We start from the raw sequence: 15,764 nt of genomic DNA on the forward strand, positions 1-15,764 counted from the left end.
AAACACACACAGACACCGGTGACGTGGAGGACACTGTTTCAACGTAGTGAGGCTTAATGGGAGTACAGATGCAACATGAGTAGGTGAACTGTTAGCTCCTACGCTCTACCTGTAGCGCCTTTCTCTGTCCTGGCCCTTCTCACCTTCCTTGGCCCCCATAGGCACCTGGCTCTGGTTCAAGTCAGGGGAGAGAGGGGGAGGATGGGGGGGAGGAGCGGGGAGAGAGGTTGGGGTGGACAGACGTCCTCTCAGGGGGGAGGAGGAGGAGGAGGAGGAGGAAGAGGCTACAGAGATGCACTGGCTCAGAGGGCGTGCAGAGCCTGGCACTCTCCTCAAAGCAGCCGGGAAGGTGTGGTCAGGCTGTCGGGGAGGGACAAGGCAAGGACTAAACGCCCTGTGCTTAGGTGGGGTGGACACAGGAGGAGACACCCTGGCTTTGGTGCGGAGATATTCTCTCTCCCCTCCAGGCTCACTGGCGTTAGGGATGATGTTGACCATACACTTGAAAGTCAAACACACGTTAGAGGTGTCTGCTACAGCTGGAACCACACTGGGAGGACAAAATACAAGAATAGGAGCACAAAGGGAAAGTGAACGGAATGATCATACTTTGAAACGGCAGAGAAACGAGGTAAACGGTAGGGAAATCACTCGTGGGAAATCCGTTGGCCTAAAATACCTGTGAAGGCCCTGTCTAGAAGACTCAGTGACTGGATGACTTTCATCGCCTGCCTCTTCCTCGTCCTCGTCATCCTCCTCATCCTCTCCCTCCTCCTCCTCCTCCTCTTCTTCCTCCTCTTCCTCTTCTCTGTGATGAGAAGGAGGGGTGGAGGATTGGATGGAGGGAAGGGAGGATGTAGGCAGGAGAGAGGGAACAGAAGAGAAATTGGACAGAGACAACATGAAAACACACAGTGGAAAATGGCCCAGCGGAGACAACACACAACACAGAAGTATTAGGACAAGAATAGACAATGAAAGAGAGACTGAAGAATGTTAGTATGTTTGCGTGCCTAAACACTCTGGTTGCAGACAGTGGACATGCACAGTCAAGTGTTAAAACATTCAAGATCAAAAATGTGTAGGATGGTGGCATTTTTACAGATGCTTCTAATGAGGAATATGCTGAGAACAACGGCTAATTCAATAAGCAGTTTTGTGGCAGTTGTGGTGATATCTTGAGTGTTTGAACTGATATGGGAGTCTGGCAGACATCGTCATACGTGAGTCTGTGGCCAGTTTGCTGTTAAGATTCCTCTTGGTTGTCTGGATTTCATTAAGAATATGGAAAACAGCAATCTTCAAAAGGCGGCTTGGATTTCCTGTGGTGGACTGGAAGGATCTTGTCTGGTATCATATGACCCGCTGGGTTGGATTCAACTCTACCTGAAGACCTGAGTGCTAGCAGAGATATTAGTAGCTATGCTACTTAAATAAGCTTTCCATTAATGATAGGGGATTGTGTGGAAGGCATCTATCAACTCAAGGCCCTTATTAATCCCCAACTTCAAACTAGAACTATTCAAGCCCAGTTTCTGTCCACTGACTTAGAGACAGGCTATAATAATGAAGTTGGACAAAGGGTTTACAAAATCATCATTTCCATGAGCGGGGACTTTAGAACCAAGTATTTATTTCGGTGCCTGACAGGACACAGTTCAATCTAATCAAGCTACTGTATAATTAGACCAGATTGCAATTTGCTTCTCGTCTGAATCACCAGTTGTGGTTTCTCTGAGTTTGTGTAGTCACGAAGCCTTGTTGTATATAAAACAGATCATGGCATGGCAGAGTTTGAGCTCAGCCCCACTGTCTTTGAAGGAAGCATGACTAGTGACAGGCAGAACAAAGCTAATATCACTGTGTATACAGAAGCTTCCCATTTCCATCAGCTGCAGACATTGAAGACTTTCTTTGACAGTTGGGAGATTAATGTAAATGTCACTTTGCAACAGCAGCCCCTTTGCCTTTCTTTTGTTACTATATTACTATATAATTACATTCTCCACATTGGCCCTGGATAGAATAGACACGTTTGTCCAAGAATGAAATACAATACAACACTGGCAGTCAAACTGTTTCATGTGAAACAGAGAAGAAATGCATGGGCCAGAAATCCCTTTGTGACCCCCCTTCCCCTGCCTCCCTCAGTGCTTTCTCAGACTGCTTCACAAAGACTGGCAGAGAAACATTTAAATATACAAGATAGAAATGAAACCCTCTTGGCTGACTGTTACAACCAGGATCAGGCCAAATTCAAGTAAAAAATGGAAGCCACCTTCTCCGCTCTCACCTTTCGCTGACGTCTTCGATGCGTTGGCCGCTGAAGGGCAGGAAGCCGCTTGAGTGCGTGTGGGGGCTGCAGGGGGACGCCGGGGCAGAGGCGTGGCCTCTGCTGTTCTGGAGGGAGTGTCTCCGGCTGCGTCTCCTCTCCAGGCCCCGCCTCTCGTTAGTCCCGCCCACGCTGGCCCGCCGCCGGTCCTTCCGAGCGCTGGGAGGCAACTGGGTTTCGTCGTCACCGTCCTCATGGCGTAGAGTCATCTGGGCTCAGACACACAAGAGCAGCTTTAATTGGGGATGGGGATCAACACCCAGTATCAATTAGGTATCGATTGATGATTTCTCAAAACCCGAAAATGAATAAGGTCTGAGCTTATCGATACTACTTATGTGCCCAGCTGAGATCTGGTATTTTACCGCTTATGATCGAAACTGGACGGTATGTCAGTTTGGAATTAGAAGAGCGGGTGTGTCCAATGTGTTGTTTAAATGACATGGAAAATGAGCAATATTCTGTCCAGTAAGATAAAAGATTTTGATTTTTTAATAATGATGATGCACATAATTTGAGTTGGTTGTTTACGTATGACACTTTTGGACTGGCTTGTTACTTGGAAAAAGCTTGGGACATGAGAAAAAAAATCTTGTTATCAGGAAAAGGCAATGTAAAAAAAAATGTATGTATGTATGCATGGGTATGTGTGTATATGTGGATATGTATGTACAGTATGTGTGTGTATATGTGTATGTGTATGTATATGTACATAGTGTGATAGTGTCTTGTAATCCCATGTGGGATGGGCCAGAAATGGCATGACAGGGAAATAAAAAAAACTAACTAACTAACTAACTATCAAGACTAGCGGGTCCTATAATGTAACGTTATGTCTCAACGTCATGTCATTTACCTGAAATCACTGGTGCAAACATACATACATTGATTACAGTTTCTGAATTCAATTGAATTGCCTCACCAGGCTAAGCAAATGTTATTCTGTTCAGAAATCAAACCATCACAGACTCACAGTTAAGCAATAAAAGCTTTCCACCAAATAATAGAAAATTATTGATAGATTGTTAAAGCAGCTACGAGCAAGATTTTCGATTGTTATTAAACAGTCTAAATTTAATATCAATGCATCACATCTTACCTCTAATAGTAGACGAGACCAACGCAGAGTAGTCTCGCTTGAACCCCGAGTGAATCGGCCAGTGTTAGTCTCTCTGTGGCCAGGGCAGATCAGGAAGTGAAATGAAACGGTTTGCAGCAGCCACTTCGGCCATAACCACAAAATAACTTCCAAAAAACCTGTTAGAATATAAGGAGAGATGTTCGCGAGAGTATGCATGGCGTTCTGCTTGTTTATGGTATGTTGCTAGGCAGTGCGAACGGGGTAAGGCGGGCAGCTGCGTTTCACTTCCGGGTTTCACTTCCGGGTTTATCCGGTCCGGCGGTAAGGAGAGAGAGAGAGAGAGAGCCCCCTGTTGACGCGAGTTTAGACAGACACAGACTTAAGAGAGCAATCTCCGATTCACACGGCTTTGGTCTCAGCTACTATTATAGGTAAGATGTGATGCATCAATATTGTAATTATACTGTTTAATAACAATTGAAAATCTTGCTCGTAGCTGCAGCCCCGTAGCCAGGGTTAGAGAAATACAGAGGTAATTTTAGCGCGGCGTGGGGGCCCAGGGGGGGCTGTGCCCCCCCGGATAGAAAATGTTGTCCATTTTAAAGTAAAATGCTTCAATCTGGTGCACTTTGAGAGCAAAATGAAGAGGCTAGATCTATAAAGAACTACATACAAACGGCGCTGGTGGTCGCAGGAGATTTTAATAGAGCGAACCTGAGAAAAAGAATACCCACCCTCCACCAGAACATACACTGCAGCACACGGGGTAAAAACACTTTGGATCAGTGCTACACAGACATTCCTGGCTGCTACAAAGCAACACACCGCCCCCATTCAGCAAATCGGACCACGCCTCTATCTGGCTCGTCCCTAAACACAAACCAAAGCTCAAACTACACCCCCCAGTCTACCAAACCGCCCAATGCTGGTCAGACCAATCAGATGACATCCTGAGAGGCTGTTTCGACCAAGTGATATGGGGAGAATTCAACACAGGAGACCTGGAAGAATACGCTGAAACGGTGTCATGTTTTATTAAAAAATGCACAGAGGACATAGTCCCCACAAAAACAGTTAAAACAATGCCAAACCAGAAACCCTGGATCAACTGTGATGTCCGGGCTGCACTTCACGCCCGGATCACCGCCTTCAAGTCCGGGACGCCAGAACAATACAAGCAGACGAAATACGCCCTCCGAGCTACAATAAAAAAAACGCAGAGAGAATATGGCAGGTAGCTGGAGGCGAAACTGGACTCCAACAACCCCAGACACCTGTGGAGAGGCCTCCATGCTGCCACAGACTTCAAAGGGGAAAGACAGAAAAACGCCAACACGTCACCCACCCTGCCAGACGAACTCAACGCGTTCTACGCCAGGTTCGACCCCTCTGCCAGAGCGCCTCCCCTCCTCCCCCCCCTCTCCTCCCCACCACCCCCCCTCCACCTCCCCCCCTCCTCTCCTCCCCCCCTCAGCCACCTCTCCCCCCCCATCACCCCTCCTCCTCTCCTCCCCCCCATCACCCCCCCCTCTCTCCTCCCCCCATCACCCCCCCTCTCTCCTCCCCCCCACCACCCCCCCTCCTCCCCGCCCTGCCACCTCTCCCCCCCATCACCCCTCCTCCTCTCCGCCCCCCCACTACCCCTCCTCCTCTTTACAATTTGCATACCGCCCCAACAGGAGCACAGCGGATACAGTAGCACACGTGCTCCACACCGCCCTGTCCCACCTGGAGGGGAAGGACACCTATGTAAGAATGCTGTTCGTGGACTACAGCTCAGCATTCAACACCATAGTACCCTCCAGGCTGGTACGCAAGCTCAAGAATCTGGGACTAAACACAGTAATGTGCGACTGGATCCTGTATTTCCTGACAGACCGCCGCCAGGTGGTGAGGGTGGGCAACCTCACCTCCTCCCCACTGACCATCAGCATAGGAGCGCCCCAGGGGTGCGTCTCCAGCCCCTTCTGGTACGACCTCTACACCCACGCCTGCGTGGCGACTCAAACTTCGAACACCATCGTGAAGTTTGCAGACGACACAGCAGTCGTGGGGCTGATCTCGGGGGGCGACGAGACGGCCTACAGAGAGGAGGTGGGGGCCCTGGAACAATGGTGCCAGGACAACCACCTCTCTCTGAACGTCTCCAAGACCAAGGAGATCATTGTAGACTACAGGAGGGGGGGGGGCGCACACCCCCCAATCACCATCAACGGCACAGTGGTGGAAAGGGTGGACAGCTTCAAGTACCTGGGAGTCAACATCCACCAGGACCTGACTTGGGCCGGTCACACCGGCACTGTTGTCAAAAAGGCCCAACAGCGACTACACGGACTCAGGCGCCTGAAGACATTTGGGCTAAAGTCAGAAATCCTTAGGGACTTCTACAGAGGCACCATTGAAAGCCTGCTGACTGGCTGCTTCACCACCTGGTACGGGAACTGTACCACCATGGACCGCAGGGCGCTACGGAGAGTGAGACGCGCGGCCCAGCACGTAACAGGATGTGAGTTGCCAGAACTGCATGAACTGTATAACCAGCGGTGCCTCAGGAGGTCCCTGAAGATCATCAAAGACACAAACCATCCCCACAACAGCCTGTTCTCCCTGTTACCCTCAGGGAGGAGATACAGGGTTCCAAAAGCACGCACAAATCGCTTGAGGAACAGTTTCTTCCCGCAGGCCACCAGACTCCTTAACATACACAAATAGTGTAGTAGCCGTACTGTACCGTACTGTAGCTGCTACCATTACGTATGTCTAATGTTTAATTGTATGTTTAATAAGGTATATGCTATTTGCACCTGTATGTCAAATACGTCGAATTTAAAATGTTTAAGCACGTCTAAAGTATGCACATGACATGTGCACCTATGTGCAGTGAATATGCCACTGTCTCTGACTTGTCTTATCACTATACTGCCTTATTGCTTGTTGTGTCTCTTGTTGTTTTTGCACTCATATGCCCTGTTATATTTGTACTATGTTGTAAACGGAGTCCACAGCACAAGAATTTCACACGTGATACTTGTACCATGGAGTGACAATAAAAATCTTGAATCTTGAATCATACATCATGTTAGATTAATATCCTCTTTACTGTGCTGTTGCTTTAAAATGATCCAAAAAATAAATGTCTCCCCATATGATATAATTTATATTCTGCATACAGGTCACATGGCAGAATACTGCTCAATTAAATACAATGGCCCATCTACACAAACATCACTTACAGGGGAGTTACTTACCCATTCACTTCAATAGAACTGTCCCCAAAGTCTAGCCCCAATCTAGCCTCAATGCAAAATCTGAATGTTGTGAGTTATCTCTCTTCCTTCTATAGCACACAGAGAGGAAGCAAATTGTTGCATTTCCGATCAACTGTCGCATTAAAACATCAATGACAGATTAATAGATCTGGGGACCGGGGCTATTTTTCAATTTTTCAAATTTTTTTTTTTGGTGTGGAAAATACCGAGGTCATGACCTCGGTGTCCTCAATGGTAGCTACGGGCCTGCGTAGCTGCTAAGCAGTCTCGAAAATGGTATCAAAATCACAAAAAAATAACAATCCCCATCCCTAGCTATAATACAGCTTCATAACCATGGGGTCCTCGAACCCTGTTAAAATCACATGGGATCATTACGAAAATACATGGGTGTCAATGAGAAAATGAGTAAAACAATATTTTGCGAGTTAAGTGAGAGATGTAGGCCTAATGAACGTTAGTTTAAAAGGTCAGCTTTTAGACTGGTAGTGGGTGGATGTGTGGCGTTCCTGACCTCGTAGATGTTGAACTGCTCCATGAGGTCGAGGTCTGTCCCCTTCCTGCTCAGGTGTCTCTGGGCCTTGGCTTCCATGCCCTGCTCCTCCAGACAGTCCACCACGTCGTAGTACGAGTCCTGGTCTGGAAGGCCTGCCAGAGTCTGACACACACAAACACACACATACATACATACATAAGCACATGCATTCCAAACATGATTATAGTTCTGTCACATTTTAGATTAACAGACAGAGAAAACATTCTTGTCAGTAGAGAAAGTGCGGAAGTACAACAAAATTGGCACTGTCAACAAAAACAAACATAGCTGCTGTAGGGCCAGTAGATATGATACTGTCTAGCCTGGATTTAGTTTTCATTTGAGGCAGACAGGGTAGTCTTTTACTTTACTTTTTTTTTATATATATTTTTTTTCTGATTTTTCTCCCATTTTCTCCCCAATTGTACTTGGCCAATTCCTCCTGAGGCCCCGGTCGTTGCTCCACCCCCTCTGCCAATCTGGAGAGAGCCGTAGACTAGCACATGCTTCCTCCGATACGTGAAGTGGCCAGCCGCTTCTTTCCACATGACAGTGAGGAGTTTCACCGGCAGGACGTAGCTTGTGGGAGGATCACGCTATTTCCCCCCGGTTCCCCTCCCACCGAACAGAGGATGCGCTAGTGCAGCGACCAGGACACATACCCCCACTGGCAGACACGGCCAATTGTGTCTGTAGGGAATGTCTGACCAAGCCGGAAGTACCGCTACCGGGAATTGAACACGCGTCGCCGCTGTGGTAGGCGAGTGCTTTTACCTCTACCCAGACGCCCCCAGGGTTGTCTTTTACGACCGTCACTGCAGTCGCTGGGAAGTGCTATATAGTGACTCCTATGGGTGAGGGAAAGAAGCAGCAGGTGAACGGACGGTGCTTGAGTCCTTCGGTGAAATTCAGTGGATCCGTGCCTCATGACGCGTCTATCCCATGAGCAGTACTTTCTCACAAATGTCAACACACTGTACGGGGTTGCATTTACACCTGGCTGACTCTGGCTGAGGTCCGATCGCAATGTGAGCTAGATCACCTCTGAAAGTGGTTTGGCAGAGCTGATCGCATTCTGATTCTAACCCGAACACTAATGTGTGCGCGTGCGTTTACACCTTGCATTTACGTGCCATTTTCCTTGATAAGACGTGTACATACAGATCACATTTCAATACCGGGTGTACATGATAGAGGTTAAGAGAGGAGAGAAACTGAGAGCAGATGTGGAGGCAGGGTAAATGAATGGTATGCTCCTGGTCAATGCAGGAATCTACATGTATATAATTTGCTAATGTGGACTCTGTCTGGCCTCTGTTTCAAGAATTCTGTCCGGCCACAGCTATGCTAATTTCCCTAATTGCCCTAAGGCTGATTGCCCTAAGGTGGAGGCTATAGTTCAGTGATGATGTCACTGATGACATCCCTGATGATGTCATCAGTGATGATGCGCAGCTGCGGGCTCTATGCGAGCTGCACGGCCAGCTCGGCCAGCTGCAGGACGGGTAGCGAACCCGCGCAGCGTGCGAGCCTAGGAATGTCGCGCGCTACGTGCACGAGATGCCTAGAAACATAGAAACACCAAGTGATATTTACTGACCTTATTGATGAGTGTCATGGCATACACCAGCAGCTCTGTATCCACTCCATCCTTCTCATCCAGGATCTCCATGGCATTTGACCACAGTTTTGTGCCTGCAGCACCAAGAAACATGCAATACATTGTAAGTCACATTACCCCCCAAAGAAAAGCTAGACACAACTATCAGTGTTTCAGGGCTTGACACGGCATACAAATGTAAGTTACATCTCTGAAACTAACGTGTGCACTCATCTCATCATCTCACGGTGTCGAAAACAAATGGTCACAAACCGTGCAGCTCCGCCAAGGTGCATGAATCAAAAAGGAACCAAAGGTATGCAAAAAATGTGGCTATTCTTGGGGAACAATCGCTGGCTCCTGTAGGAGAAAAGCAGCCGTAGCATTCTTGTGGCGGAGGAAAAACAGAGTGGGACAGTTTGCGGTCGGCGCGCTCCGTGCCCCGGCCACCAGGGTCAAGCTCGTCTCCTTCTCGCCGGGAGACCGGAGATCAGGTTTTTAGCCTCCTTACGCAACAAGCAGGAGTGATGGGGTAAGGCCCGAGCTGAGACAGATGGCTACCCGACCCCTACACGCCACCGCTCAACCCCCTTTACTGCAGGCCCGCAGGCACAATGTGGAGCTTTTAGAGCGGCAGGTAACTGAACCCCACCGGGGGCGAGAGTTACAGTCGTTTTCAATAAGGCTCGTTCCACGCATGGCTAGGGAGCCGCTCAGGACAGCTGATCTGACGACGGTAATGTAATAGGAGCCTGTTTGTGATCTGCGGTCACCCCGAACAGCACCGCTGCTACCACCATGGCGGAATGAAATGCGTTTTGCAGAGCTTTACCTCAAATTCTCTTATACATCTGTGTAGATGTTGACATCTTGAATGGGTCCGTTTCAACTGAACTGTTGGCTGCTTAAAGGATGGGTTTTCCGTGGGGAATATGAATATATATTAAATCTCACGCCCCTAAGGTTTTCGAATCCGTTGAAATTTTTGAAATTGGATATTCACTGCCAGAGATATCAAGCATCTCTCACATATTTTTTGGGCCAGCCGACGCGTTTCGCGTCATCTGGCCTAAGTCCGCCTTGCGGAACTCGTGCACCTATGAACTACAACTGTTGTTGGCCATGGTCCCGCCTCTAGAGGTCCTCCACGCCCCTTCAGAGGCCTTGACCAAAACAAAAACGCAGCCATCTTTCCAACCGCCTAGCCTGCTGTAGCTAATATTAGCTTCCCATAGTTCCTTGCAAAGAGACCATTATCTCGGGAACGGAAGCACTAATCGACACGGGACTGGCGGCATTGGAAAGCTCGTCAAATTTTACATCTAGTAGTAGGTGGGTTGAAGTAACGAAATCAACGCTGAGCAATGTACCCGTTTTTACACATTTTTACAGAAAATAGTTACAACATCAGATGCGCGTAACTCCTACGAAAATGCCTTAAAATGCATGAAATTTTTTTTATGAAGACATCTCCCGACATATATACTACCGTTTACATTTGGTGCAATTTGGAGGCAATTTTATTTTCGATTTATTTCTTGTTCTTTGTATATTTAATTGTCGAAGCCTTCTTCTTCTTCTTCTTTGAGTTTTATGGCGGTTGGCAAACATATATGTGCATTACCGCCACCTACTGGAGTTTGATATCAGCCAAATGCCTGAGGGGTGGGCATAAAAACGAAGGCCACGCGAGCCCAGTGCATTGTGGGAAATGTAGTATTTCGAGTCCCCGCACCCGCACCTCCCCCCCACCACCCCCCCCCCACACACAGAGTGGATTTCGGTTGATATCTCTGTGAGTAAACCTCCAATTTCAAAAATTTCAACGGATTCGAAAACCTTAGGGGCGTGAGATTTAATATATATTCATATTCCCCACGGAAAACCCATCCTTTAAAGCAGCTACGAGCAACTTTTTCGATTGTTATTAAACAGTATAATTACAATATTGATGCATCACATCTTACCTATAATAGTAGCTGAGACCAAAGCCGTGTCAATCGGAGATTGCTCCCTTAGTAGTCCAGTCAATCTAACTCAAAAAAGGGCCCAACATAGAAGTAATTGCAATAGTAATGTTTCATAGTTTTTATTGGTCCTAATACCCACCTACATCATATATTAAAAGTATAACTTCATGGATTTAGTGGAACATACTTTTTTCCAAGGTCAAAAGCAAATTTTCCATGTTTTAGAGTGACGCAGTCTGGGTAAAATGGTGTTAATATTAGAGGGTCTATGTACACCTATCCAACATGTTTGGTGTCTTTTTCTAGGTTTTTGGGGTCAATCTTTCCAATAAAATACTTTTTCAGAGGATATTCTAATGTATTATACCTGTATTTGAGGTACTACTACCTTTTTTAAGTCAGAATTGAGTCAAAATCGAATATTTAATCTGCAATCTCTCAATGTTTTCAATCTAATATTTAATTAAAGACTAAGTAAAAATATCTGCTCTGTCTGCATAGTTGCATTTGGATTGTGTGCCCAAGTAGTATATTCCAACCTGCCAGCATGCACTACATACCACAGTCTGTGGGACGATGCGATTGGGAATGGTGCGATGTCCAGCTTGACACATGGATAATCTATGGACCATGCCAAAGACTTAGAGGAACTAGCAAAAGCCTCAGATCTGTATGACAGTGTAATGGCTGTCACTGCAACCGGGACAAATGAAAGTGAACTACTCCAGATCATAGCCCACCGTTTGGAGGCAGAGAAGACAACCATGGTAGATGACCGAACAGCAGCACTCTGGCTACAGTACATGGAGATGATCGATCTAGTCCATGCATTCATCAGATCGGAGAGAACTGGAAATTGGGTTCAGCACCTTGATACGCTGACAGACATGATGCCATTCATGGCCGCCTCTGGACATACCTTGTATGTCAAATCATTGAGCATATACCTCCAGAAAACGCGGCAACTAGAAAACATGCACCCCCAAGTTTACGAATGATTTCAGGAAGATGGTCTACAAGTTGTCCGTAGGTCAGATAAATACTGGGCTGGACTCTCCCCGGACCTTGTGATAGAACAAGCCCTCATGCGAAGTATGAAAACGACCGGAGGACTGACACGGGGAAGGGGTATGTCTGAAACAATGTTTGGTGTGGGTTCTTTCCAACCCTACAACATCTGAAATCAACAATGTCATGCAAGAACTGACAGGGGTAAATTACGAAACTAGTGAACAGCACAAGGACCCTTCTGCATCAAGACAAGCAAGAGACAACGTGGACACTATCAAAATTCTTAGTTTGTTAGAGTTGCAAAATCCGTTTGCCGGGTATGACCACCTTCAACATTTAATCACTGGTGTGACAGCCCATAATACGGTGAATGTGGACCATTCAAAAGAGGTTGGTAGAATGGTCCTAAAGGACATGGTAGGGAAAAAGGTGACAGAATATACGTTCAAGAGGAAAGCACATGCATGGACTCCAAATCCACAGTCAAACTGAACAAAGAAGAAGTTGTCAATATCGATCCGCAGCTCTTGTTTCAGAGACTAGTGATTGCTGGGACACAGGCAGACAAGTTGGCTGAAGCCTTCAAGTACGAACTTTATGGGTATCCACCTGCCCTCTTTGAAACGAAAACGGTGTTTCTCCCAGCAAACAAACCGCAAATTGCAAGAGATATATGGAATGCTGTGCCTCATGATGATGTGCCAGAAAGAGACATCCTGTATGTCTTAGATGGAGGGGCCCTCCTCCACCGACTACCCTGGGAGATAGGAAAGACATACGGGGAAATAGTGAAAACTTACAGTGGTTACGTTCGAAAACATTATGGCCAATCAGTGGTGATCGTGTTTGATGGGTACAGTAGCCAGCCATCTACAAAGGATGGTGCCCATAAAAGGAGGAATGCAAAAACTGGCCGGAAGGTTTCATTCACGCCAACCATGTCACTGACGTTGAAAAAACAGGAATTTCTGTCAAACAATGAAAACAAACAACGCTTCATAAACCTGTTGGGGGAAGGACTACAACTTGCAGGGTTTGACGTTCAAAATGCTCAGGGAGATGCAGATGTGCTCATAGTTCAGACAGCAGTGACAGCAACATTGAAACAAAGAACTGTCCCTGTTGGAGATGACACTGACCTCCTCATTCTTCTGTTACACCTCTATCAGCAAGGAGAGCTGTATTTCATGTCTGAGCCCAAGAAGTCGTCTTTGTCATGTCGCAGTTTTTTGAACATTGGGCATGCAAGAGATGTGTTGGGTGAGGATGTTAGCAACAACATCTTATTCGCGCATGCCTTGCTTGGCTGTGATACAACATCCAGAGTGTTTGGAGTTGGGAAAGGGGTATCTCTGAGTCTGGTTCAAGAAAGCGACTCATTCAGAGTGCAGGCCAGCATTTTTCAAAAACATTCTGCTACCAAGGATGAAATTGCTGCTGCAGGGGAAAGGGCAATGATACTAATCTACAAAGGCGGAGAAACAGATTCTCTCAATGACCTCAGGCTGAAACGTTTCTATGCTAAGGTGACTGAAAGCAAAACGGCCATCCACCCTCGCAACTTGCCACCAACATCTTCGTCTGCCATGTTTCACAGCTTCAGAGTGTACCATCAGGTTCAGGAATGGAGGGTAAACCTGCTACCACCGGAGGAATTGGGCTGGAGGATCCAAGACTCATGTCTTATTCCCATCCATTCCTGACCAGGACCCTGCTCCTCAGTCCTTGTTGGAGCTTGTGCGCTGCAGATGCAAGTCAGGTTGCGGCACTATGCACTGCAAATGCCGTCGTCAAGGACTTGATTGCTCCCTAGCCTGTTCAGAGTGCAGAGGTGTGTGCGCCAATATGTCGGCACATCATTTGGATGAGGACATGGAGTGAAGAAATAATGTACTGAAAATTCAATGATAATAAAACGTTTATAACCTGATTTTATTGACTTTGTTTGGATTTTTTTTAAAGGTAATTTTGGGGTAAGGATACTAATACATTCAGAACAGGTCATATCTGATGGTTTCATGTGAAAGAACACCCTAAAAAACATGTTCAGAAGCAGAGGTACTCACTTCTTTATGTGAGACAGTGACAAGAAGGCCCCAGATATCAACCCCTGAATTTACATTGATCCACTAAATATATAATCTTATACTTTTAATATGTTATTTATATGACCCTAGGGATCACATAAAACCTTGAATGATTACTATTGCAATTTGTTCTATCTCAAACGACAGATTGACTGGACTATAGGTGATTATTAAGTCTGTGTCTGTCTAAACTCGCGTCAACAAGGGGCTCTCTCTCTCTCTCCTACCGCCGGACCGGCTACACCCGGAAGTGAAACGCGGAAGTGAAACCCGGAAGTGAAACGCAGCTGCCTGCCAACCCCGTTCACGCTGCCTAGCAACATAGCATAAACAATGTGAACGCCACGCATACACTCGGGAACATCTCTCGTTATATTCTAACAGGTTTTTTGGAAGTTATTTTGTGGTTATGGCCGAAGTGGCTGCTGCAAACCGTTTCATTTCACTTCCTGATCTGCCCTGGCCACAGACAGCCTACACTGGCCGATTCACTCGGGGTTCAAGCGAGACTACTCTGCGCTGGTCTTGTCGACTATTAGAGGTAAGATGTGATGCATTGATATTAAATTTATACTGTTTAATAACAATCGAAAAAGTTGCTCGTAGCTGCTTTAACTTGTGTCCTTACCTCTTTTGGTGTCCACAGCTTTCACGGCCTTTATGAGCAGGGTGGCGTTAGCCTCAGTGTACTCCACGAAGACGAGCAGCAGCTTCAGGGCCGTCTTCACCACCAGACGATACTACAGCAGCACAAAGAGGAGAAACACCTAAACATGCAATCCATCTCATTTTAACTGCAAACTATATGTGTTTTACAGCACAGTCAGCCACTAACCGACATGATGCAGGATGTGTGCCAGCCCTTGACACTGCAAACAAACAGTAGCATATTGTCTTAAAAAAGCTTTTCCTGTCTGAATGGGCTTGAGCTATATGATAGGAGCCTCATGATGACATGTGACAGCTTGGAACATACAGTACTCTGGCCTCCTCATTCCTCTATTCCTATTGATTTCTCACACGTTGACAAAGGTAAATAGGATAAATTCAATCTTGGTAATGAGACTATGATAGTGAACTGAGAAGAAACAGAAAGTATTGTCGAATGGAGAGTGAATGAGTAATAGAGCAGGGAGTACTAGATCTTTTATATGCAGCAAAATCAGTGTTCATTGAATTCACAGTCTGAAAATCAACAATGTGCAACCACAACACACTATTAGGAAGCAAACACTTTTAGAAAGCTTTGGACACCAACCCCAGAGCCATATCAGCTCCATAAATAGACAAGCGTCTCTCTAATCAACAAGTTGTCACTGAAAAATCAACACTTGTTAAAAACTGGACGTTTTTGGGGGGGGTAAACTAAGTGACTGGGCAGACATGGCTTAGTTTGAAAGAAAGGAAACAACATGGTGGATGCCAAATATTTCAATATTTACAGAGGAGGGCTGAAGAGGAATGAGTCAGAAGAGAAAAAAGAATGAGACAATCACGTGAGAGGGGAGAGAAAGACAAGCCAGTGCTGTTGTCCTCATGTGTTGCTTATACACTACTCAGTTTGTGTGTCTGCAATGATGCAACCTGGCCACTAGAGGGCTGAGGTGACCGTGTTGAAATGGTGGTGGCTTGACACAAAGTGAAGCATGACAGAGTAGTAAACAATATAATTATGTTAAATAAGTCAGTGCACAGACTGTTTTGGATTCATGCACAGACTGTTTTGGATTCATGCACAGACTGTTTTGGATTCATGCACATACTGTTTTGGATTCATGCACATTCATTACCTTGGAGCCCACAAGGGTGTAAAGCCACTGGACCGTTTCGTTGTGCGATATGAGGCCGTTCATCCCATCCACATACAGCATAATCTGTC

The 15,764-nt window shown here is 46.4% G+C and overlaps 1 protein-coding gene across 1 annotated transcript in view; it reads right to left on the reverse strand.

Moving 5' to 3' along the window:
* The window catches only part of fhod3b (formin homology 2 domain containing 3b), a gene marked incomplete at its 5' end in the record, with an annotated part of 199,442 nt that overhangs the window by 26,933 nt on the left and 156,745 nt on the right, over nucleotides 1-15,764 (reverse strand). Inside the window, 6 exons of the mRNA XM_083639893.1 lie at nucleotides 680-808; nucleotides 2,294-2,541; nucleotides 7,197-7,340; nucleotides 8,818-8,912; nucleotides 14,514-14,625; nucleotides 15,676-15,764. The exon at nucleotides 15,676-15,764 is cut by the window's right edge and continues 6 nt beyond it. Coding sequence (XP_083496019.1) covers nucleotides 680-808; nucleotides 2,294-2,541; nucleotides 7,197-7,340; nucleotides 8,818-8,912; nucleotides 14,514-14,625; nucleotides 15,676-15,764 — 817 coding nt within the window. The remainder of the gene's footprint in view (nucleotides 1-679; nucleotides 809-2,293; nucleotides 2,542-7,196; nucleotides 7,341-8,817; nucleotides 8,913-14,513; nucleotides 14,626-15,675) is intronic.

This window comes from Poromitra crassiceps, assembly GCF_964638095.1.
Source record: "Poromitra crassiceps genome assembly, chromosome: 1".
NCBI lineage: Eukaryota > Metazoa > Chordata > Actinopteri > Beryciformes > Melamphaidae > Poromitra > Poromitra crassiceps.